The sequence below is a fragment of the Oncorhynchus clarkii genome, chromosome 25 (genome assembly GCF_045791955.1).
Source record: "Oncorhynchus clarkii lewisi isolate Uvic-CL-2024 chromosome 25, UVic_Ocla_1.0, whole genome shotgun sequence".
Taxonomy (NCBI): Eukaryota; Metazoa; Chordata; class Actinopteri; order Salmoniformes; family Salmonidae; genus Oncorhynchus; species Oncorhynchus clarkii.
The window spans coordinates 34285409-34310684 of record NC_092171.1 but is presented as its reverse complement, the minus strand read 5'-3'; the positions used below and the strand labels follow the sequence as shown (position 1 = coordinate 34310684).

Here is a 25276-nt window from a genome sequence, read left to right as displayed (position 1 = left end):
AGGTCCAGTTGTATGGTAGGTCCAGTTGTGTGGTACAGTAGGTCCAGTTGTATGGTAGGTCCAGTTGTGTGGTACAGTAGGTCCAGTTGTGTGGTACAGTAGGTCCAGTTGTATGGTACAGTAGGTCCAGTTGTATGGTACAGTAGGTCCAGTTGTATGGTAGGTCCAGTTGTGTGGTATAGTAGGTCCAGTTGTGTGGTAGGTCCAGTTGTGTGGTACAGTAGGTCCAGTTGTATGGTAGGTCCAGTTGTGTGGTACAGTAGGTCCAGTTGTATGGTACAGTAGGTCCAGTTGTGTGGTAGGTCCAGTTGTGTGGTACAGTAGGTCCAGTTGTATGGTAGGTCCAGTTGTGTGGTACAGTAGGTCCAGTTGTATGGTACAGTAGGTCCAGTTGTGTGGTAGGTCCAGTTGTGTGGTACAGTAGGTCCAGTTGTATGGTAGGTCCAGTTGTGTGGTACAGTAGGTCCAGTTGTATGGTAGGTCCAGTTGTGTGGTACAGTAGGTCCAGTTGTATGGTACAGTAGGTCCAGTTGTGTGGTACAGTAGGTCCAGTTGTATGGTAGGTCCAGTTGTGTGGTACAGTAGGTCCAGTTGTATGGTACAGTAGGTCCAGTTGTATGGTACAGTAGGTCCAGTTGTATGGTAGGTCCAGTTGTGTGGTACAGTAGGTCCAGTTGTATGGTAGGTCCAGTTGTGTGGTACAGTAGGTCCAGTTGTATGGTACAGTAGGTCCAGTTGTATGGTAGGTCCAGTTGTGTGGTACAGTAGGTCCAGTTGTATGGTACAGTAGGTCCAGTTGTGTGGTACAGTAGGTCCAGTTGTATGGTAGGTCCAGTTGTGTGGTACAGTAGGTCCAGTTGTATGGTACAGTAGGTCCAGTTGTGTGGTACAGTAGGTCCAGTTGTATGGTACAGTAGGTCCAGTTGTATGGTACAGTAGGTCCAGTTGTGTGGTACAGTAGGTCCAGTTGTATGGTACAGTAGGTCCAGTTGTGTGGTACAGTAGGTCCAGTTGTATGGTACAGTAGGTCCAGATGTATGGTACAGTAGGTCCAGTTGTGTGGTAGGTCCAGTTGTATGGTAGGTCCAGTTGTGTGGTATAGTAGGTCCAGTTGTATGGTAGGTCCAGTTGTGTGGTACAGTAGGTCCAGTTGTATGGTAGGTCCAGTTGTGTGGTACAGTAGGTCCAGTTGTATGGTAGGTCCAGTTGTGTGGTACAGTAGGTCCAGTTGTATGGTAGGTCTGGTTGTATGGTAGGTCCAGTTGTGTGGTAGGTCCAGTTGTGTGGTGGGTCCAGTTGTGTGCTAGGTCCAGTCGGCATTAGAGGACAATCTATAGATATTGACAGTCAATCAAATTAGGAATGAGCTCTTAGATCTCAGACTGTCCCCTGAGTTTAGGGAAGAAACCATTTAGAAGGTACATAATGGTCTGTCCTGTCTGGTTTTTTATCCCTCTCTTTGATATGGCTTTTTCTTTACTCGCTATGTGACAGTTTCCCTGACACAGGTTGAGCCTCTGTGAATTCTCATGCCTTTTAGTCCAGGACTAGGCTTAATCTGTGTCTGGGGAACATGGTCCAATGTGTTGGTCTCTACCAGATTTACACCATGCCAAGATGTCACAGACCTCTCTCCAGCTGTTACCGATACACTTACACACACTGTGTGGGTCGTGAGTCTTCCTAACCACACCCATCTGCCAGCTCTCATTTCTCCCTCACCACTTTCCATACCCCTTAGAAAATACAACCACTCCTCCTCCTTCCTAGACAGTTACTGTGTTTACTCCGGGAAATCATTTCATTTTAATTGCAGCAGATATAGTTATGTAGACATTATAACCTCTGTCTGTCTGTGACATTATCTAGAACATTCTGTTCAGACATTGTTAGAGGCTCTTTGGCTCGTTGTTGAGGTGTTTTGTGTTTGATGAAAGCGCCTCATCAGGATTGCACACCCATTTGTCTGAGGGTGACACTGACAGAAACACTGACAGGTGTTTTAGGAATAGTTACAGATGGAACATCGGCTGGCTGTGTTCTCAGATAGTTGCCATGGTTCCTCTGCTCAGTTGTGTTGTGTTTACCTAGAGATATATTACCTTTTGTGTTGGCCTTCATATTTCATACAAAGGGAGGTATAATATTTTTGCTAAATGTCTTCAGATTTCCATCTGTCTGTCTTGGTATTCCTTGGCAAGGTTTGATTGGATGCTGAATGATGACATCACTGCTGAATCAGATGTGAAGGAGAAACACAAGGTAGACAGACACTCACATCCACTAGACGGTCTACTGCATCTCAGTGCTAGAGGCGTCACTACAGACCCTGGTTTAAATCCAGGCTGTATAACATCCGGCCTTGATTGGGAGTCCCATACGGAGGCACAGAATTGGCCCAGCATCGTCCGGGTTAGGGTTTGGCCGGGGTAGGCCATCATTGTAAATAAGAATTTGTTCTTAACTGACTTGCCTAGTTAAATGAAGGTAAAATAAAAGAATAACAAATAAAAGGTCAGAAATATGTGTCCTGTTTAATGATCCTACGCTACTGTAGCTGTGGTTGTCTAGAGAGGAATGTGGCCATGGCTTCAGTCTGTCAGGTAGTCAGGTGTCTGCATTGATATTAGTCACCGCTAAGATTCTTAGAGCATGTCATGCTTCATGCTCCATGCTCCATGCTCCATGCTCCATGCTTCATGCTCCATGCTTCATGCTCCATGCTCCATGCTCCATGCTCCATGCCATGACGAGTTGTCAATTTGTCTCAGAGGAAATCGATTGACGTTCTGGATATCATATCCAGTTAGGCCTAGTCTAGTGGCTGTGAGTGTGTCTGTGACGTCACATAGCATAGGGACATGCCTGCTCTGTGGGAGCTAGCCCAGGTTGTGTATTAGATGATAAGGAGATGCTCTGTGCTGTGGTCAGTGGGTGGAGCCAGCGTCATGTCTGATAACATCACCCTACGCAGGACTGATACAGAGAGGAGGAGGAGATGGAGGGAGACCTGGGCTTGTATTCACAAAGCCTTTCTGAGTAAAAGTGCTGAACTATGATGAGATCCTCCCCCTGTTATTCATTATGGTTTAAAAGGCAAAACTGATCCTAGATCAGCCAGACTGACACCACTGTATACTATGTTACCCTAACTAGGGCCCCTTCTCTAAATGGAAAGGAACAGTCATTCAGACCAGAGGTTGACTGTAGAGTGTCAGGGGAGGGGATCGGTGATGTGCTTTCTCTAACTTTACATCCACAGTGGAAACTGTACAGCTACACTCAAAAAGATTAGTTATAACTCAAGTTACTTATGCTGGGAGGGGTTTAAATCCTTGAGACACAGTCAGAGGTTTAGTATGTGTGATGTACATGTAACTAACTTTCTCCCAAATCCCCATTGACACCAGTGCATGATGATCTATGGAGAAGTTGAAGTTCCATGTGCAGAGATCTAGTCTGGACCTTCTAATACATATCATATCACTGGGTAGCTACAGGATTCAATACATTACATAACATTATGACTTTAGTTCTAATATCTGGTGTTTGTGCAGGATAGCAAAACACCAGACGAGGACACTCTCCCATATTCATTGAACTGTACAGACACATCCCTACACATGAAGTTAACCCAGACACACTAGCATTAAACTAGTAGAAACACACAGTTGAAACGTCAACGAGTCCAGCGAGAGCGGTTTGGTTTGAGTCTATCATTCATCATGTTCCCCAGTAGAGACCGAGAGGTGGGAGAGGGGTGATGAAATAGGCATGCTGCACCAAAATAGATCTTAGTGGTTAACCTTCACCCGCCATTCCACACACGCACACACACATACACACACATACAGGCACACACACATGCACACGCACGCACCCACCCACCCACCCACGCATGCGAACACACACACACACACAGGTATGCACACACATACAGGCACACACTCACGCACGCACGCACCCACCCACGCATGCGAACACACACACAGGTATGCACACACATACAGGCACACACTCACGCACGCACACACACACACACACACACACACACACACACACACACACACACACACACACACACAGGCATGCACATACATACAGGCACACACACACACACACACACACATTCACGCATAGACACAAACACTCCACTGTGACAGTTGGGGGACATGTCATGCTAAAACTGGAGCCTGGGGAGGGATGAGGGAGTGGAGGGGACATGTCATGCTAAAACGGGAGCCTGGGGAGGGATGAGGGAGTGGAGGGGACTATTTGAGGTTGCTAAATAGCAGGAAAGGGTTGTAAACCTAAATGGTATAGGTTCCTAGGATGTACAGTACCCGTAAAAAGTTTGGACACACCTACTCATTCAAGGGTTTTTCTTTATTTTTACTATTTTCTACTTTGTAGAATAATAGTGAAGTCATCAAAACCATGAAATAACACATATGGAATCATGTAGTAACCAAACAGGTGTTAAACAAATCAAAATATATTTTATATTTGAGATTCTTCGAAATAGCCACCCTTTGCCTTGATGACGTCTTTGCACACTCTTGGCATTCTCTCAACCAGCTTCATGAGGAATGCTTTTCCAACAGTCTTGAAGGAGTTCCCACATATGCTGAGCACTTGTTGGCTGCTTTTCCTTAATTCTGCAGTCCAACTCATCCCAAACCATCTCAATTGGGTTGAGGTCGGGGGATTGTGGAGACAAGGTCATCTGATACAGCACTCCATCACTCTCCTTCTTGGTCAAATAGCCCTTACACAACCTGAAGGTATGTTGGGTCATTGTTCTGTTGAAAAACAAATGATAGTCCCACTAAGTGCAAACCAGATAGGATGGCGTATCGCTGCAGAATGCTGTGGTAGCCAAGCTGGTTGACAGTGTCACCAGCAAAGCACCCCCACATCATAATACATCCTCCTCCATGTTTCACGGTGGGAACCACAAATGTCTAGATCATCCGCTCACCTACTCTGCGTCTCACAAAGACTCGGCGGTTGGAACCAAAAATCTCAAAAGTGGACTCATCAGACCAAAGGACAAATTTCCACCGGTCTAATGTCCGTTGCTTGTGTTTCTTGGCCCAAGCAAGTCTCTTCTTATTATTGGTGTCCTTTAGTAGTAGTTTCTTTTCAGCAATTCCACCATGAAGGCCTGATTCACACTGTCTCCTCTGAACAGTTGATGTTGAGATGTGTCTGTTACTTGAACTCTGTAAAGAATGTATTTGTTGTTTACAAATGCACTTGAAGTTCTTGAAATTTTCCAGATTGACTGACCTTCATGTCTTAAAGTAATGATGGACTGTTGTTTCTCTTTGCTTATTTGAGCTGTTCTTGCCATAATATGGACTTGGTATTTTACCAAATAGGGCTATCTTCTGTATACCACCCCTACCTTGTCACAACACAACTGATTGGCTCAAACGCATTAAGGAAAGACATTCCACAAATGAACTTTTAACAAGGCACACCTGTTCATTGAAATGCATTCCAGGTGTGCAAAGAGTGTGCAAAGCTGCCATCAAGGCAAATGTACTTTGAAGAATCTCAAATATAAAATATATTTAGATTAGTTTAACTCTTTTTTTTGGTCACTACATGATTCAATGTGTTATTTCATAATGTTGATGTCTTCACTATTATTCTACAATGTAGAAAATAGTAACAATAAAGAAAAACTCTTGAATGAGTAGGTGTGTCCAAACTTTTGACTGGTACTGTATGTTACAGGATTTCTTCCATTGAGATTTGTGTTTTATAGTAAATTCAGAACAGCTTCTCATTCTTCTGCGTGGATGAATGATGTTGTGATGTTTTGGTTTGAAGTTGTTGTCAGTTATAATAAATATACTGCTCAAAAAATAAAGGGAACACTTAAACAACACAATGTAACTCCAAGTCAATCACACTTCTGTGAAATCAAACTGTCCACTTAGGAAGCAACACTGATTGACAATAAATGTAACATGCTGTTGTGCAAATGGAATAGACAACAGGTGGAAATTATAGGCAATTAGCAAGACACCCCCAATAAAGGAGTGGTTCTGCAGGTGGTGACCACAGACCACTTCTCAGTTCCTATGCTTCCTGGCTGATGCTTTGGTAACTTTTGAATGCTGGCGGTGCTTTCACTCTAGTGGTAGCATGAGACGGAGTCTACAACCCACACAAGTGGCTCAGGTAGTGCAGCTCATCCAGGGTGGCACATCAATGCGAGCTGTGGCAAGAAGGTTTGCTGTGTCTGTCAGCGTAGTGTCCAGAGCATGGAGGCGCTACCAGGAGACAGGCCAGTACATCAGGAGACGTGGAGGAGGCCGTAGGAGGGACACAACCCAGCAGCAGGACCGCTACCGCCGCCTTTGTGCAAGGAGGAGCAGGAGGAGGACTGCCAGAGCCCTGCAAAATGACCTCCAGCAGGCCACAAATGTGCATGTGTCTGCTCAAACGGTCAGAAACAGACTCCATGAGGGTGGTATGAGGGCCCGACGTCCACAGGTGGGGGTTGTGCTTACAGCCCAACACCGTGCAGGACGTTTGGCATTTGCCAGAGAACACCAAGATTGGCAAATTCGCCACTGGCGCCCTGTGCTCTTCACAGATCAAAGCAGGTTCACACTGAGCACATGTGACAGACGTGACAGAGTCTGGAGACGCCGTGGAGAACGTTCTGCTGCCTCCTAATGCAAGACAATGCTAGATCTCATGTGGCTGGAGTGTGTCAGCAGTTCCTGCAAGAGGAAGGCATTGATGCTATGGACTGGCCTGCCCGTTCCCCAGACCTGAATCCAATTGAGCACATCTGGGACATCATGTCTCGCTCCATCCACCAACGCCACGTTGCACCACAGACTGTCCAGGAGTTGACGGATGCTTTAGTCCAGGTCTGGGAGGAGATCCCTCAGGAGACCATCCGCCACCTCATCAGGAGCATGCCCAGGCGTTGTAGGGAGGTCATACAGGCACGTGGAGGCCACACACACTACTGAGCCTCATTTTGACTTGTTTTAAGGCCATTACATCAAAGTTGGATCAGCCTGTAGTGTGGTTTTCCACTTTAATTTTGAGTGTGACTCCAAATCCAGACCTCCATGGGTTGATACATTTGATTTCCATTGATCATTTTTGTGTGATTTTGTTGTCAGCACATTCAACTATGTAAAGAAAAAAGTATTTAATAAGAATATTTCATTCATTCAGATCTAGGATGTGTTATTTTAGTGTTCCCTTTATTTTTTGGAGCAGTGTACTTCGCAAGGCTCTCTGACAGTGTAACTGAGTAACACTTTCAACTACTGCACTTTACAATCTTGACATGCTCATTTACCTTTCAACATTTATTGGTAATGGCGCTTTGAATAAAGATGTATATAAATCATTGTGTAATTATTATCACCTTACAGTTTCCCTCTTCCAGACGTCCTGCCTGTGTGTGAGGTCCATACTGATCCTTCCGTATCTCTCCCTCCACCCCTCCTGCTCTCACTCCTCCTCTCATCTCCCTCCACCACTCCTGCTCTCACTCCTCCTCTCATCTCCCTCCACCACTCCTCCTCTCCCTCCACCACTCCTCCGCTCCCTCCACCCCTCCTCCGCTCCCTCCACCACTACTCCTCTCCCTTCTCCTCTCCTCTCCCTCCACCCCTCCTCCGCTCCCTCCACCACTACTCCTCTCCCTTCTCCTCTCCCTCCACCACTCCTCCTCTCTCTCCACCACTATTCCTCTCCCTTCTCCTCTCCTCTCCCTCCACCCCTCCTCCGCTCCCTCCACCACTCCTCCGCTCCCTCCACCACTACTCCTCGTCCTCCTCTCCCTCCACCACTCCTCCGCTCCCTCCACCACTACTCCTCGTCCTCCTCTCCCTCCACCACTACTCCTCGTCCTCCTCTCCCTCCATCACTCCTCCTCGTCCTCCTCTCCCTCCACCACTCTTCCTCCTTCTCATCTCCCACCACTCCTCCTCGTCCTCCTCTCCCTCCACCACTCTTCCTCATCCTCCTCTCCCTCCACAACTCCTCACTCATCCTCCTCTCCCTCCACCACTCTTCCTCATCCTCCCCTCGCTCCACCACTCCTCTTTCTCCTTTCCCAGAGCAGCTGAAGCGGTCTCCAGCCCCCAATTACCTCACTGAGCCACCGACCCCACCGCCACACTGGCTGCAGCCATGACGTCCACCACGGACTTTGACAATGTTGAGATCACTCAGCAGTACAGCCGCATCAACACACGCTTCGAGCTGCTAGGAGAGGAGCTGGACAATGACAACAGCTCTGCAAGACTGTTTGAGAGGTCACGCATCAAAGCCCTCGCAGGTGACCTAGGGATCAAACATGGGGCGGGCTGGGGTGTGTTCTGTTGGATGGGGTCATTCTCTGTCACCTGTCTTGAATTCAGCTTTCAAATAAGAACATGTGAAAGGTGGCATTGGCAGAATACTGTCTAGGCTTGTTTGTGCTATGTGGTGTGTTTTATAAAGTCTACCTGATAGTTTTGAGCCTCATATCATCATGTCTGAGTTTGTCTGCACACACATCCCCCAGCAGAGCAGCTGAGACTGATCATACACACTCTCTCTCTCTCTCTCTCTCTCTCTCTCTCTCTCTCTCTCTCTCTCTCTCTCTCTCTCTCTCTCTCTCTCTCTCTCTCTCTCTCTCTCTCTCTCTCTCTCTCTCTCTCTCTCTCTCTCTCTCTCTCTCTCTCTCTCTCTCTCTCTCTCTCTCTCTCTCCAATTCAAGGGCTTTATTGGCATGGGGAACATATGTTTACATTGCCAAACAAGTGAAGTAGATAATAAACAACTGAAATAAACAATAAAAATGAACAGTAAACATTACACTCACATTTCAAATGTCATATTAATCTCTCCTCTCTCTCTCTCTCTCTCTCTCTCTCGCTCTCTCGCTTTCTCTCTCTCACATACACACACACACCACACACCCCTAGAGTTGCTGGGATCATTTGCACATTTCCAGAATGCTCCAGTGTGAACGATGTGGACAGCTGCCCTCCCTTAAGTTCTGGTAAAACGTAGTGCAGTATATAGGGAATAGGTTTCCATTTAGGACACAGCCCATGTCTGCCTCCAGCCCCCATAAGTGGTACGCTAATGGGAGAGAGTGTGTGGTTATTGGATGTCAAGGACTCTACTTTATTTTGGCCATTGGCTGTACTGATCTCTATCTCTCTTTAGCGTTCTCTTTCAAGCTGGTGGTTGTTCCCAGTCTGTCTGTCTCTTTGAAAGAGGAGAGAGCCTCTGTGTGGGAGCCAGCTAGCTGGTGTTATGTTGCTGTACTGATGTCTCTGTAATGCAATCAGAGTTCCCTGTCACAGACAGAGAGGGAGGGAATGAGAGAGAGGGAGAGAGAGAATGAAAGAGCGAGGGGAAGAGAGAGAGAGGGAGAGAATGAATAGGAGGGAGTAATGGCTCTTTACACATCAGTATTGCTGTACGGGTTGTGAACAGAGTATGATCTATGTCTACTGTATCATCATACACATACAGTACATTCTCATAATCTCCTCCAATTTTGGGAACCCCTTCTCTGATCCACTTTGGTGTATATATATTCACCCACTGACTAAAACATGTAAAACATGTATGATCACTTAGTCATGTACAAACAATAAGCCCTCCATCCTACACTTCCCATGGTTATTTCATGGCTGTGTGGGGAGGAGAGGAGATGCACAGTCTTGTCAGGAACACACATGTGAAGCCTGGGACATATTGTATGCATGGCTGGTGCGCTGGAGAAAGAACCACTCGGCTGAGGTGAGTGGAACGGAGTGCGGGATGCGGGAGTGCGGGATGCGGGAGTGCGGGATGCGGGAGTGCGGGCAGGTCATCCGTGATTCAAGTCAGTATTCGGGGTCAGTCCATGTCTGAGGACATACGGAGATGCAGGAAAACCAGCCACTAGGGACAACAATGAGCACAGTTTTCTTCAAGTACTGTAGTTTTCAGTTTTGCCAGGACGGTGCGGATGTGGATGGTGGAGAGGCGTAAGCATCTGCCTCTAATTCCAAAGGTTGCATGTTCAAATCCAGCGATAGAGAGTTGTTTTTGATATTTTTGTTTTAAGCCTATCCTTAACCCTTACCGTTAAACATTCACAGTTAATGCCCAACCTTAAGAATTTGGAGTTGATGCCTAAACTTAACCTTAAACACTTCTAAATTTGACATTTGATAAACATGGATGAACGTCTAATTCTGACGTGAGACTGTGAGAGCTTGTTGGAGAGAGAGAGCGAACGAGCGCAACATCAGCGCTGAAGTGAGGAGAGTAAGGGAGGAGGGGGAGAGAGAGCGAGAGCAACATCAGCCTTGAAGTGAGGAGAGTAAGGGAGGAGGGGGAGAGAGAGAGAGCGAGCGAGAGCAACATCAGCGCTGAAGTGAGGAGAGTAAGGGAGGAGGGGGAGAGAGAGAGAGAGAGAGCGAGAGCAACATCAGCGCTGAAGTGAGGAGAGTAAGGGAGGAGGGGGAGAGAGAGAGCGAGCGAGAGCAACATCAGGCTGAAGTGAGGAGAGTAAGGGAGGAGAGGGAGAGAGAGAGAGCGAGCGAGAGCAACATCAGCGCTGAAGTGAGGAGAGTAAGGGAGGAGGGGAGAGAGAGAGAGAGCGAGCGAGAGCAACATCAGCGCTGAAGTGAGGAGAGTAAGGGAGGAGGGGAGAGAGAGAGAGCGAGCGAGAGCAACATCAGCGCTGAAGTGAGGAGAGTAAGGGAGGAGGGGAGAGAGAGAGAGCGAGCGAGCGAGAGCAACATCAGCGCTGAAGTGAGGAGAGTACGGGAGGAGGGAAGAGAGAGAGCGAGCGAGAAAGGGAGGGAGAGAGGGATGAGAGAGAGAGCGCAGCATCAGCGCTGAAGTGAGGAGAGTAAGGGAGGAGGGGGAGAGAGAGAGAGAGAGAGCGAGAGCAACATCAGCGCTGAAGTGAGAAAAGTGAGGGAGGAGGGGGAGAGAGAGAGAGAGCGAGAGCAACATCAGCGCTGAAGTGAGGAGAGTAAGGGAGGAGGGGGAGAGAGAGAGCGAGCGAGAGCAACATCAGCGCTGAAGTGAGGAGAGTAAGGGAGGAGGGGGAGAGAGAGAGCGAGCGAGAGCAACATCAGGCTGAAGTGAGGAGAGTAAGGGAGGAGGGGGAGAGAGAGAGAGCGAGCGAGAGCAACATCAGCGCTGAAGTGAGGAGAGTAAGGGAGGAGGGGAGAGAGAGAGAGCGAGCGAGAGCAACATCAGCGTTGAAGTGAGGAGAGTAAGGGAGGAGGGGAGAGAGAGAGCAAGCGAGAGCAACATCAGCGCTGAAGTGAGGAGAGAGAGTAAGGGAGGAGGGGAGAGAGAGCGAGCAAGAGCAACATCAGCGCTGAAGTGAGGAGAGAGAGTAAGGGAGGAGGGGAGAGAGAGAGTGAGCGAGAGCAACATCAGCGCTGAAGTGAGGAGAGTAAGGGAGGAGGGGAGAGAGAGAGCGAACGAGAGCAACATCAGGCTGAAGTGAGGAGAGTAAGGGAGGAGGGGAGCGAGCGAGAAAGGGAGGGAGAGCGGGATGAGAGAGAGAGAGCGCAGCATCAGTGTTGGAGTGAAAACAGAGAAGGAGTGTGAAAGAGAGACAGAAAGAGAGAGGGCGGGAACAGGAGAGAGTGCCAGACAGGAGAGGTAGAGGGAACAAAGAGTGAGATCGAGAGAGAAAAGAGGAGAGAAGTGGAGATAAGTGGAGTGCTGCTGAGCACCTCTCATCCCAGCTCTCCGCTCCAGACTCCCTCCATCGTTGGACTCAGGACTCAAGATGAGCAGCCCGTCTCCATGTCTGTTGCGTGCTGTCAGCCAACCTCGGCTTCGAGAGGTCAAGATCAGCCTGAAGACCAGGGAGACTCGGGAGACAAACAGGGAGACGTCCACGCCCCTCAGATCCATTGGTGTGACCCTGGGGAGGGACAGGGACAGTTACAGAGAGGCCACCAGGGACCGGACCATCACCCCAGGGAAAGAGACCCCGCTCCGGGCCACTTTGAGCAGCAGCAACCGCAGCCGGAGCACCCCACCCGTCCACAGAGCCCAGAGGAGGGCAGCGAGGGGTGATGGGAGAACCACCAGGCAGGAGACAGAACACCAGCCTGAGAGGAACGGGACCCTCCGGGTCATACCCACGTCTGGATCTAGAGACCCTCATCCTCTGGGACTGGGTCTGGGTCTCTCCCCCATCTCCTGTTTCTCCTCTTCCTCCTCCACCTGCACCCCTGCCAGACGTCAGCAACGCCATGCTCCCTCTCCCCCTTGCCCAGCTTCTTCCCCCACCACCTCCTCCTCAGGCAGGAGTATGAAGATGGCGAGGTGTCTGAGCTACAGCACCTCCAACATCTGCTTCAACTCCATCTTGGATGGACGCTTCAGGCAGCTGCAAGGTAAACCACTGTCCAGGCTGGTCTAGGGCTGGGGGTGGTGATGGTGTTGGTGGGATGGATGCTTCAGGCAGCTGCAAGGTAAACTACTGTCCAGGCTGGTCTGGGGCTGGGGGTGGTGATGGTGTTGGTGGGATGGATGCTTCAGGCAACTGCAAGGTAAACTTCTGTCCAGGCTGGTCTGGGGCTGGGGGTGGTGATGGTGTTGGTGTTGGTGTTGGTGGGATGGATGCTTCAGGCAGCTGCAAGGTAAACTACTGTCCAGGCTGATCTGAGGCTGGGGGTGGTGATGGTGTTGGTGGGATGGATGCTTCAGGCAGCTGCAAGGTAAACTACTGTCCAGGCTGGTCTGGGGCTGGGGGTGGTGATGGTGTTGGTGTTGGTGGGATGGATGCTTGATGCAGCTGCAAGGTAAACTACTGTCCAGGCTGGTCTATGGCTGGGGGTGGTGATGGTGTTGGTGTTGGTGGGATGGATGCTTCAGGCAGCTGCAAGGTAAACTACTGTCTAGGCTGATCTGAGGCTGGGGGTGGTGATGGTGTTGGTGGGATGGACGCTTCAGGCAGCTGCAAGGTAAACTACTGTCCAGGCTGATCTGAGGCTTGTGGTGGTGATGGTGTTGGTGCAGGTGGGATGGACGCTTCAGGCAGCAGAAAGGTAAACTACTGTCCAGGCTGGTCTGGGGCTGGGGGTGGTGATGGTGTTGGTGTTGGTGGGATGGATGCTTGATGCAGCTGCAAGGTAAACTACTGTCCAGGCTGGTCTAGGGCTGGGGGTGGTGATGGTGTTGGTGGGATGGATGCTTCAGGCAGCTGCAAGGTAAACTACTGTACAGGCTGATCTGAGGCTGGGGGTGGTGATGGTGTTGGTGTTGGTGGGATGGATGGATGCTTCAGGCAGCTGCAAGGTAAACTACTGTCCAAGCTGGTCTGGGTCTGGGGGTGGTGATGGTGTTGGTGTTGGGTCCACAGTCCACCCTCTCTCACTTAACTTTAGGGTTAGTCTTGCAGTGATGGTGGTGTGTCCAGTTCCTCCCCTCCCACCTCTCATCTCCAACAATACAGAGGTTAAAGAAGTGAACACAGTTTCCCAGGGTACCCTTCCCATCCCTCTCTCTGTGTTCGGGACAGATTTAGGTCAAGGAGGGGTTGATGGGGAGGTCTGGCTTGCGATGCGAGCGAGCGTGTGGGTGGTTTGATTGCTCCTGCTGTCGTGACGAAGTGCCGTGACATTCCACTGTGTAGTGGCAATTTAAAAAAAAATGTATTTGTATTTATTTATTTTCAGGAAGCAGAGGCTATGTTCCAACTGTTCACTGAGTTTGATCTGAATATTTCATGAAGCAAACTCCTAAAAAGGTTGTACTGTGTTTTCCTTTCCCCCTGCCATTCAAGCAGGCCGGTGCTGTAATCTTTTATTCGTGGAATTAGAGTGGGATTGATTATGTATTAACGCTATCTTATTACCTGTCTACCACCCTTACCACTCACCTTGTATTCACCAACTATTTTCACCTGACATTATCAAAATAGGATGTAACATAAACACTAGCTACAGTATTCATTTGGTTTCTTTTCTCCTGATGAGCCATGTGACTCTCCTAGGCTCTTCAGACACTCTATGTTCAGATAACTGTGTGGAACATCTATTAAATAATCCATCCCCTCCTTTCCTCCTCTCCTTCTAACTTCCATCTTTTCTCTCTGTTATTCGATTTTCTAAGAGAGCAGTTGTCCATCACTCTTGAATTTACATTAGCTTTTGCTAGCCAGCTCCCTGATGACAGGAACACATTAGTGAGGATGAGAGAGGAGGAGAGGAGGACATGAGGAGAGGAGGACATGAGGAGAGGAGGACATGAGGAGAGGAGGAAAGGAGGACATGAGGAAAGGAGGACATGAGGAGAGGAGGATATGAGGAAAGGAGGACATAAAGAGAGGAGGACATGAGGAGAGGAGGACAGGAGGAAAGGAGGACATGAGGAGAGGAGGACAGGAGGAAAAGAGGACATGAGGACAGGAGGAGAGGAGGCCATGAGGACAGGAGGCCATGAGGACAGGAGGAGAGGAGGACATGAGGAGAGGAGGACATGAGGACATGAGGAAAGGAGGATATGAGGACAGGAGGATATGCGGATATGACGACAATAGGACATGAGGATATGAGGACAGGAGGACAGGAGGAGAGGAGGACATGAGGTCAGGAGGACAATAGGACATGAGGACAGGAGGACAGGAGGACATGAGGACAGGAGGAGAGGAGGACAGGAGTAATAAGAAAGGAAGCCAGCCTCTGCTGTCCAATGATTCAGTGGATTCTAAAACCCATGATGTAATCAGGCACTGTCTGCTGTCTCTCTCTCAATTCAATTTAAATGTATCTCTCTCTCTCTCTCGCTCTCGCTCTCTCTCTCTCCTCTCTCTGTTTCTGTTTATCTCTTTATCATCTCTACTGCTTCATATTAATTTAAGATTTGTTAACCTATGTCTTTGTTCTTCCATCATTCATTTTGTCAGTATTATGTCTTTCTGTGTTATCTCTGTGTTATTCTGTGTTATCTCAGTGTTATTTTGTGTTATCTTTGTGTTCTCTGTGTTATCTATGTGTTATCTCCATGTTATCTCCATGATATATATGTGTTATTCTGTGTTATCTCTGTGTTATCTCTGTGTTATTCTATGTTATTCCTGTGTTATCGCTGTGTTATTCTGTGCTCTGCCAACAGTATGCCATTCTGTCTTTGTTCTGTGTCTTTGGGTGTCTGTTACAGTACCAATGTATCATAAATTGTACCTTTCTGCAATGCATTGCTTATTTACCTCTACTTTGTCTCTGTCCTCTCACCCTGCTCCCATGCCAAACTCCTGCAGCAAGCTCCTGTGTAGAGTTGAAATAATGTCATTCTAAAAAGTTTCCCCCACTGCCTGGGTAGGTGTTGCTTAGCTGTGCTGGGTGCATCTGCTGCCCTGGTGTGTCTCTGTCAGTCTGTCCTCTCATCAACCATGCTCCGCACCAGACCCAGACTCCTGCCGCACTCTTCCCATGATCTAAACTGGTCAGGTTGTCAGGTTGTATTTTGGTTATATTTGGTTGTATACAGGTTGTACATGTATTTGGGGTAAACAGAGGGGGAGACAGCAGGAAGGGTGGACGACGTGGGAATGTTCAATCTCCCACAACCAATCTCTGGTGGGGAGTAGTATATATGTGACTAGCCAGGAATAGCCACGGTTAGCCAGGGTTAGCCAGGGTTAGCCAGTGTCGTGTTAAGTGTTAAGTGATATGACATGCTATTCTAGAAAATCCTTTCTCCGTAATTAATATTACCTGATTGAGCTAATCATGTAAATGTAATTAACTGGAGAGTCGGGGCACCACAAAATAATATTTATAGAGCTGTTATCTTCCGAATAAACTCTTAAAGACCTAGTAATATTTTACATCAATAGCAGTCAATATTAACCATCACCTTAATTCAGTCTCATCTGAAAGTTGTAAATTCTTGGTTATCTTCACGAACCCTGGCTAACAAGTTGAATCAGCAATTTTTTTTTTATTTTACCTTTATTTAACTAGGCAAGTCAGTTAAGAACAAATTCTTATTTTCAATGACGGCCTAGGAACAGTGGGTTAACTGCCTGTTCAGGGGCAGAACGACAGATTTGTACCTTGTCAGCTCGGGGGTTTGAACTTGCAACCTTCCGGTTACTAGTCCAACGCTCTAACCACTAGGCTACCCTGCCGCCCCGCAATACAAAGTTGGGTTTATTTATTTACTAAATACCTAACTAATCACACAGAATTACATATACAAAGAATAAATCATACCTTGATTACAAATTACGTCATAAAGGAAAACGTCCCTAGCGGACGGAACAAATATGACAGCTTGTTACACGAAGGAAAAGGGCTGGGTTTGAGTGAAAGAGCGGGAAGACTGAGGGACACAGGGCGAAGCTGTGCTATCGTAAATACAGTATCTGATGCATTCTAAATTACCGGCCATTTGGAAAAGGAAAATGCAATAAATATTTACTCTGAGCTGTGCTTCGATAGGTTGGTGGTAGATGGAAGGCCGTGTTGCCAAACCAAGTCCTTTGTCCTTTGAAGAATGTCTCTGGTTGTCAATTGGATATGTTGTAGTAACGTCGTTGTGTGGTAGACGGGATACTCTGTCTGTTCTTTCCTAGCCCACGTTTGCAGCTGCTGTGGCTAACTCAACGGCTAGGAGGTATCACTTCTGTAGTGAATAAGAGTTCAAAGTTCATACCATTCGCAGCCAAAGCTCACGCTGAGGTTGGCTTAGTTCTGTAGTTGACATGTTAGTCCTTTTAACGCAGAGGCTGCAGACTTCACGGAACAGATAGTTACATTTTCGTCAAGGCTTTATATAGTGGAGCGAGAAGGGTGTGTTTGAAAAGTTTTATAACCCATGTCCCTTCACAGGGGCGGGCCACTGATTGAGCAGAGCCCTAACCTTATGAAAACCCAAATCTCTCATTTAGAAGCTAAAATTACATTTAATCTCTTCACCAATAATTTTATATTCAAACATTTAAATTGAACAACAATTCCATGTGACTCCGATAACTACAATGTGCAGACTTTCCACTGTAGAGTTTATGTAATCTTATCATTGATGAGAAGGTCTCAGATGACAACCGAACTGACATCATATTCATTAAGTACCACCGCATATGTTCCATTGGTCGGATTACCAGAATATAGTTAATTTCCCCCCACCTTCTGTTGTTCCCAGAATCTCTATGTTAACCAAGGGGTTTTCAAATTTCACTTCAGTAGGGTAGAGAGAGGAAAAAGGGGGGAAGAGGTATTTATGACATAAATGTCATAAACCTACCCCCAGGCCAATGTCATGACACCAGGATTAGCCACGGTTAGCCACGGTACCCACGGTTATATAATGTTTTGTTAATGTCTCTGTCCTGACTTCTGTAGATCCTTTGTTGTGTTGTGCCTTCTGTCTGTTAGATGTCATGTTGTGTTTGGTTGTATTTGGGTTGAGTTGTGCCCTCTGTCTGTTAGATGTTGTGTTGAGTTAAGCTGAGTTGAGCTGGGTTGTAGTTGTAATGGGTTGTAGTTGGGTTGGGTTGAGTTGTGCCCTCTGTCTGTTAGATGTCATGTTGGGTTGTATTGGGTTGAGTTTTGCCCTCTGTCTGTTAGACAATGTTAGACAACATTGTTGTGTTGGGTTGTATTGGGTTGGGTTGGGTTGGGTTGTGCCCTCTGTCGGTTAGATGTCATGTTGTATTGGGTTGGGTTGGGTTGAGTTGTGCCCTCTGTCTGTTAGATGTCATGTTGTGTTGAGTTAAGCTGAGTTGAGCTGGGTTGTAGTTGTAATGGGTTGTAGTTGTGTTGTGCTGTAGTTGTGTTGGGTTATAGTTGTGTTGGGTTATAGTTGGGTTGTAGTTGTGTTGGGTTGTAGTTGTGCTGTAGTTGTGTTGGGTTGTAGTTGTAATGGGTTGTAGTTGTGTTGGGTTGCAGTTGTGTTGGGTTGTAGTTGTAATGGGTTGTAGTTGTGTTGGGTTGTAGTTGTGTTGGGTTGTATTGGGTTGGGTTGGGTTGGGTTGTATTGTGTTGAGTTGTGTCCTCTGTCTGTTAGATGGCATGTTGTGTTGAGTTGTGTTGTGTTGGGTTGTAGTTGTGTTGGGTTGTGCTCTCTGTGTGTTTTTGTGTTGTAGTTGTGTTGGGTTGTAGTTGTGTTGGGTTGTGCTTTCTGTGTGTTGTGTTGTAGTTGTGTTGGGTTGTGCTTTCTGTGTGTTGTAGTTGTGTTGGGTTTTGCTTTCTGTGTCTTGTTTTGCTATATTCTCTGTTGTTGTGTTGTATTTTCTGTGTGTTGTTTTGCTATATTCTCTGTGTGTTGTTGTGTTGTATTTTCTGTGTTGTTTTGCTGTATTCTCTGTGTGTTGTTTTGTTGTATTCTCTGTGTGTTGTTTTGCTATATTCTCTGTGTGTTGTTGTGTTGTATTTTCTGTGTGTTGTTTTGCTATATTCTCTGTGTGTTGTTTTGTTGTATCTTCTGTGTGTTGTTTTGCTATATTCTCTGTGTGTTGTTTTGCTATATTCTCTGTGTGTTGTTGTGTTGTATTTTCTGTGTTGTTTTGCTGTATTCTCTGTGTGTTGTTTTGTTGTATTCTCTGTGTGTTGTTTTGCTATATTCTCCGTGTGTTTTGTATTCTCTCTGTGTTGTTGTGTTGTATTTTCTGTGTGTTGTTTTGCTATATTCTCTGTGTGTTGTTTTGCTATATTCTCTGTGTGTTGTTTTGTTGTATTCTCTGTGTGTTGTTGTGTGGTATTCTCTGTGTTTTGTTGTGTTATTCTCTGTGTGTTGTTTTGTTGTATTCTCTGTGTGTTGTATTCTCTGTGTGTTGTTGTGTTATATTCTCTGTGTGTTGTGTTGTATTCTCTGTGTGTTGTATTCTCTGTGTGTTGTTGTGTTGTATTCTCTGTGTTAAGGTCTTGTGTTTAGCCACGGTGCAGAGGCTGCTATAGTCTCTGGTGACAGACTATTAACTGTTACATAAGTGCACACGGTAGATTTGGTTCTGGCTGCCAAAACTATACCTGTAGGTTACACAACCAGTCCTGCCTGCCCCCAAGGTCCATGCCACTATGACGCAGGCTAGAAGCCTGGGCAGCTGGTGCTCAGTGGGACTGCCAGACAGGGCTGTGGGAAAACCGCCTGGCTCTGGCTCTCTCTGGCTCTCTGGCTCTCTCTGAAACTCTGGCTCTCTCTGGCTCTCTCTGGCTCACTCTGGCTCTCTGGCTCTCTCTGGCTCACTCTGGCTCTCTGGCTCTCTCTGGCTCTCTGGCTCTTTCTGGCTCTCTCTGGCTCTCTCTGGCTCTCTGGCTCTCTCTGGCTCTCTCTGGCTCTCTGGTTCTCTGGCTCTCTCTAGCTCTCTCTGGCTCTCTGGCTCTCTCTGACTTTCTCTGGCTCTCTCCGACTCTCTCATACAATATGTTGCAAATTTTCATAGGAGAACCCTTTGAAGAACCCTTTTCCAGGACACCTACACCACCTGATGTCACAGGAAGGCCATAAAGATCATCAAGGACAACAACCTCTCTGGCTCTTTCTGGCTCTCTCTGACTTTCTTTGGCACTCTGGCTCTCTCTGACTCTCTGGCTGAGTAAAGAGAAAATCTATCAGCATATAATTTAAGTCATGTGGCTTGTGGTTGTGGCTTGTGGCTCACTGGAGTCAGAGAGTGGACGGACGGACAGGTCTGGAGACCAGGGAGGAATAGCAGCATGTCAAACACGTCAGCCTTGTTGTTGTACTGAGACAGCCTTGGTCTGGCTGGGAGGACGATGCCAGCCTGGAGAGTGTGTACACTCAAACACACCAGAGTATTATTCAGCCTTGTTGTTGTACTGAGACAGCCTTGGTCTGGCTGGGAGAACGATGCCAGCCTGGAGAGTGTGTACACTCAAACACACCAGAGTATTATTCAGCCTTGTTGTTGTACTGAGACAGCCTTGGTCTGGCTGGGAGGACGATGCCAGCCTGGAGAGTGTGTACACTCAAACACACCAGAGTATTATTCAGCCTTGTTGTTGTACTGAGACAGCCTTGGTCTGGCTGGGAGGACGATGCCACATATCCCTAAGGATCCCTACGGGTCAAAATTAGTGCACTACGTAGGGAATAGGGTGTCATAGGGCTCTGGTCTGAAGTAGTGCACTATGTAGGGAATAGGGTGCTATTTGGGACGCAGGTGGTGCCTTTGTTTTGCATGTTTTAACTGTCATTACTTTTTAAATGATTTTGGGGAGGTTCCACATGGATGTTGTGCAGTAGGCAGTGTAGCTCTTTGTTATTTACCAGTGAGGAGACAGAATGGGACATGACTCATTTAACGATACTGCCTAGTCTCTTATGGAGTACAGGACTGTATAACATGGCCATAGATGACAGATGTGTTACATTTTCACAATGCATAAAATAGATAAGAGAGCAATGATACAGGCTACCCCTTTTTATGTCATTCACCTTGCCCTCTCCTTTAGTTGCATGTTCTCCTTCTTCCTCCCTTCTTCTCCGGGTTATCTCTCTCTCTCTCTGTCTCTCTGTCTCTATATCTCTATTTCTGTCTCTATCTCTATCTCTGTCTCTATCTCTCTATCTCTCTCTCTCTCTCTCTCTCTCTCTCTCTGTCTATCTCTGTCTCTCTGTTTCTGTCTCTGTCTATCTCTGTGTCTCTCTCTCTATCTCTCTCTCTCTCTCTCTCTGTCTCTCTCTCTCTGTCTATCTCTGTCTCTCTGTCTCTGTCTCTGTCTCTGTCTATCTCTGTCTCTCTCTCTATCTCTCTCTCTCTGTCTCGCTCTATCTTTCTCTCTCTCTCTCTCTCTCTCTCTGTCTCTCTCCTCTCTCTCTCTCTCTCTCTCTCTCTGTCTCTCTCCTCTCTCTCTCTCTCTCTGTCTCTCTCCTCTCTCTCTCTCTGTCTATCTCCGTGTCTCTGTCTCTCTCTCTATCTCTCTCTCTCTCTCTCTCTCTGTCTCTCTCCTCTCTGTCTCTGTCTATCTCTGTGTCTCTCTCTCTATCTCTCTCTCTGTCTCGCTCTATCTTTCTCTCTCTCTCTCTCTCTCTCTCTGTCTCTCTCCTCTCCTCTCTCTCTCTCTCTCTCCTCTCTTTCTCTCTCTCTCTCTCTGTCTCTCTCTGTCTCTCTCTCTCTCTGTCAATTCAATTCAATTCAATTCAAGGGCTTTATTGGCATGGGAAACATGTGTTAACATTGCCAAAGCAAGTGAGGTAGATAATATATAAAGTGAATATATAAAGTGAAATAAACAATAAAAATTAACAGTAAACATTACACATACAGAATGACAAATGACAAATGTCATATTATATATATTCAGTGTTTTAACAATGTACAAATGGTTAAGGTATACAAGGAAAAATATATTAGCATAAATATAGGTTGTATTTACAATGGTGTTTGTTCTTCACTGGTTGCCCTTTTCTCGTGGCAACAGGTCTCACATCTTGCTGCTGTGATGGCACACTGTGTCTGCCTACGGCGGCCTTTCTCAATAGCAAGGCTATGCTCACTGAGTCTGTACATAGTCAAAGCTTTCCTTAATTTTGTGTCAGTCACAGTGGTCAGGTATTCTGCCGCTGTGTACTCTCTGTGTAGGGCCAAATAGCATTCTAGTTTGCTCTGTTTTTTTGTAAATTCTTTCCAATGTGTCAAGTAATTATCTTTTTGTTTTCTCATGATTTGGTTGGGTCTAATTGTGCTGATGTCCTGGGGCTCTGTAGGGTGTGTTTGTGTTTGTGAACAGAGCCCCAGGGTCAGCTTGCTTAGGGGACTCTTCTCCAGGTTTATCTCTCTGTAGGTGATGGCTTTGTTATGGAAGGTTTGGGAATCGCTTCCTTTTAGGTGGTTATAGAATTTAACGGCTCTTTTCTGGATTTTGATAATTAGTGGGTATCGGCCTAATTCTGCTCTGCATGCATTATTTGGTGTTCTACGTTATACACGGAGGATATTTTTGCAGAATTCTGCGTGCAGAGTCTCAATTTGGTGTTTGTCCCATTTTGTGAAGTCTTGGTTGGTGAGCGGACCCCAGACCTCACAACCATAGAGGGCAATGGGCTCTATGACTGATTCAAGTATTTTTTAGCCAAATCCTAATTGGTATGTTGAAATTTATGTTCCTTTTGATGGCATAGAATGCCCTTCTTGCCTTGTCTCTCAGATCGTTCACAGCTTTGTGGAAGTTACCTGTGGTGCTGATGTTTAGGCCAAGGTATGTATAGTTTTTTGTGTGCTCTAGGGCAACAGTGTCTATATGGAATTTGTATTTGTGGTCCTGGTGACTGGACCTTTTTTGGAACACCATTATTTTGGTCTTACTGAGATTTACTGTCAGGGCCCAGGTCTGACAGAATCTGTGCATAAGGTCTAGGTGCTGCTGTAGGCCCTCCTTGGTTGGTGACAGAAGCACCAGATCATCAGCAAATAGCAGACATTTGACTTCGGATTCTAGTAGGGTGAGGCCGGGTGCTGCAGACTTTTCTAGTGCCCGCGCCAATTCGTTAATATATATGTTGAAGAGGGTGGGGCTTAAGCTGCATCCCTGTCTCACCCCACGACCCTGTGTGAAGAAATGTGTGTTTTTTGCCAATTTTAACCGCACACTTGTTGTTTGTGTACATGGATTTTATAATGTCGTATGTTTTACCCCCAACACCACTTTCCATCAATTTGTATGGCAGACCCTCATGCCAAATTGAGTCGAAGGCTTTTTTGAAATCAACAAAGCATGAGAAGACTTTGCCTTTGTTTTGGTTTGTTTGGTTGTCAATTAGGGTGTGCAGGGTGAATACATGGTCTGTTGTACGGTAATTTGGTAAAAAGCCAATTTGACATTTGCTCAGTACATATTTTTTCATTGAGGAAATGTACGAGTCTGCTGTTAATGATAATGCAGAGGATTTTCCCAAGGTTTCTGTTGACGCATATTCCACGGTAGTTATTGGGGTCAAATTTGTCTCCACTTTTGTGGATTGGGGTGATCAGTCCTTGGTTCCAAATATTGGGGAAGATGCCAGAGCTTAGGATGATGTTAAAGAATTTTAGTATAGCCAATTGGAATTTGTTGTCTGTATGTTTGATCATTTCATTGAGGATACCATCAACACCACAGGCCTTTTTGAGTTGGAGGGTTTTTATTTTGTCCTGTAACTCATTCAATGTAATTGGAGAATCCAGTGGGTTCTGGTAGTCTTTAATAGTTGATTCTAAGATCTGTATTTGATCATGTATATGTTTTTGCTCTCTCTCTCTCTCTCTCTCTCTCTCTCTCTCTCTCTCTCTCTCTCTCTCTCTCTCTCTCTCTCTCTCTCTCTCTCTCTCTCTCTCTCTCTCTCTCTCTCTCTCTCTCTCTCTCTCTCTCTCTCTCTCTCTCTCTCTATCTCTCTCTCTCTCTCTCTCTCTGTCTCTCTCTCTCTCCTGTCTCTCTCTCTCTCGTCTCTCTCTCTCTCTCCTGTCTCTCTCTGTCTCTCTCTCTCTGTGTCTCTCTCTCTCTCTCTGTGTCTCTCTCTCTCTGTGTCTCTCTCTCTCTCTCTCTCCTGTCTCTCTCCTGTCTCTCTCTCTCTAGCTCTCTCTCTCTCTCTCTCTCTCTCTCTAGCTCTCTCTCTCCCTCTCCCTGTTCTCCACAGCCTGAGGGCCTGAATCATTTATAGAACAAGCCATTAAGGATGCAGTATTTTGCACTGTTATATTTGGGACCAGGGATAAACATGGTACAAGCATTAGGGGAAGGAACACATGCAGGCAAGCAGGCCACACGCACACGCACACACACACGCACGCACACATGCACACACACACAAGCACTCACGCACAAACCCATACACACACACACACACACATTTACACATTTGCACTTTACTGAGTCATATACAGCACAATGAAATTACTGTAAGCACATGGATATTGGTTGTTGAGTAGGAGGCACATCTGTCAGTGACTTCGTCCCAAATGGCACCCTATTCCCTGTGTAGTGCACTTCTTTAGACCAGAGCCCTAATGTGCCATTTGGGACGTAGGCAGTGTTGGAGGCTTTAATGTGTGACTGTGAGCTCCTGCTGCTAACCAGTAGGGAGACATAATGCCATCAGGTGGGTAGTAGTCAGCCCAGGCTGGTCTCATAGATTAGACGTAATATAGTAAACGAAAATCCAGGACACTCAAATTACGATGATATGTTACGTTTGGCATGGTTACATACAGTACATAAGACAGAAGGTTACTTAATTAAGGCAAAAATGAAAGGAGGGTGGTTGGTCGGGTGGATGGGTGGGCGTACGCTCTTAGAAAAAAGGGTTCCAAAAGGGTTCTTTGGCCATCCCCATAGGAGAACCCTTTCTGGTTCCAGGTAGAACCTTTTCGGGTTCCATGTAGAACCCTCTGTGGAACCAAAAGGGTTCTTCAAAGGGTTCTCCTATGAAAATTGTATGACATATTGTATGAGTTGCAATTCGTAACATATTATACGAAATTGATGATGGGCTACCACAAATTAAAACATACAATACCAAACGTAACATATCATACTAATTTCAGTGTCCTGGATTTGTCTACCCATGAATCCAGGTTGGTAATACATAAGTCACAGTGCTGCTGACATTCTTACGCTCAGACTAGGATCATACTTTAAAGACTACTTACAAAGGCCTTGTGGATTCTCATGTCTATTCTCAAGCTTCAAAAATGAATTGCACACTCATGCACACACACACACACACTTTCATACATCATACACTCCACAGTGTTCTGCCTAGTGGTGCTTGTTTGAATGATTCCCAAATAAGTAAAGCAGTAACTAATAGGTTATTGCTGTGTTATTACTGTGTAATCTGGTGATATCTGAGCTAGTTCCCTGTATTCTCCTCCTCTAGATGAGCGTGAGGCGGTCCAGAAGAAGACCTTCACTAAGTGGGTCAACTCCATCCTGTCCCGGGTCAGCTGTCGTATCTCTGACCTGTACCTGGACCTCAGGGATGGACGCATGCTCATCAAACTACTGGAGCTCCTCTCTGGAGAGAAACTGGTACGTGGGTATATGTGTGTAGTGTGTGTGTGTAGTGTGTGTGTGTGTGTGTGTGTGTGTGTGTGTGTGTGTGTGTGTGTGTGTGTGTGTGTGTGTGTGTGTGTGTGTGTGTGTGAGTGTGTGAGTCTTTGTGTGTGTGTGTGAGTCTTTGTGTGTGTATGTGTGTGTGTGTGTGTGTGTGTGTGTGTGTGTGTATATGTGTGTGTGTGTGTGTGTGTGTGTGTGTGTGTGTGTGTGTGTGTGTGTGTGTGTGTGTGTGTGTGAGTCTTTGTGTGTGTGTGTGAGTCTTT

The 25276-nt window shown here is 46.6% G+C and overlaps 1 protein-coding gene across 4 annotated transcripts in view; it reads left to right on the top strand.

Annotated features, from left to right (window-relative positions):
- LOC139384164 (spectrin beta chain, erythrocytic-like) overlaps positions 1-25276 on the top strand; it is a 90091-nt gene that overhangs the window by 6200 nt on the left and 58615 nt on the right. Inside the window, exons 2-5 of one of the 4 annotated variants that reach the window (XM_071128865.1) lie at positions 8106-8326; positions 8421-8425; positions 11758-12404; positions 24835-24986. In XM_071128865.1, coding sequence (XP_070984966.1) covers positions 8273-8326; positions 8421-8425; positions 11758-12404; positions 24835-24986 — 858 coding nt within the window. In that variant the 5' untranslated portion in view covers positions 8106-8272. Of the gene's footprint in view, positions 1-8105; positions 8327-8420; positions 8426-11596; positions 12405-24834; positions 24987-25276 lie in introns of those variants that run through there. The other 3 variants (XM_071128864.1, XM_071128863.1, XM_071128862.1) reach the window with 3 other exon arrangements.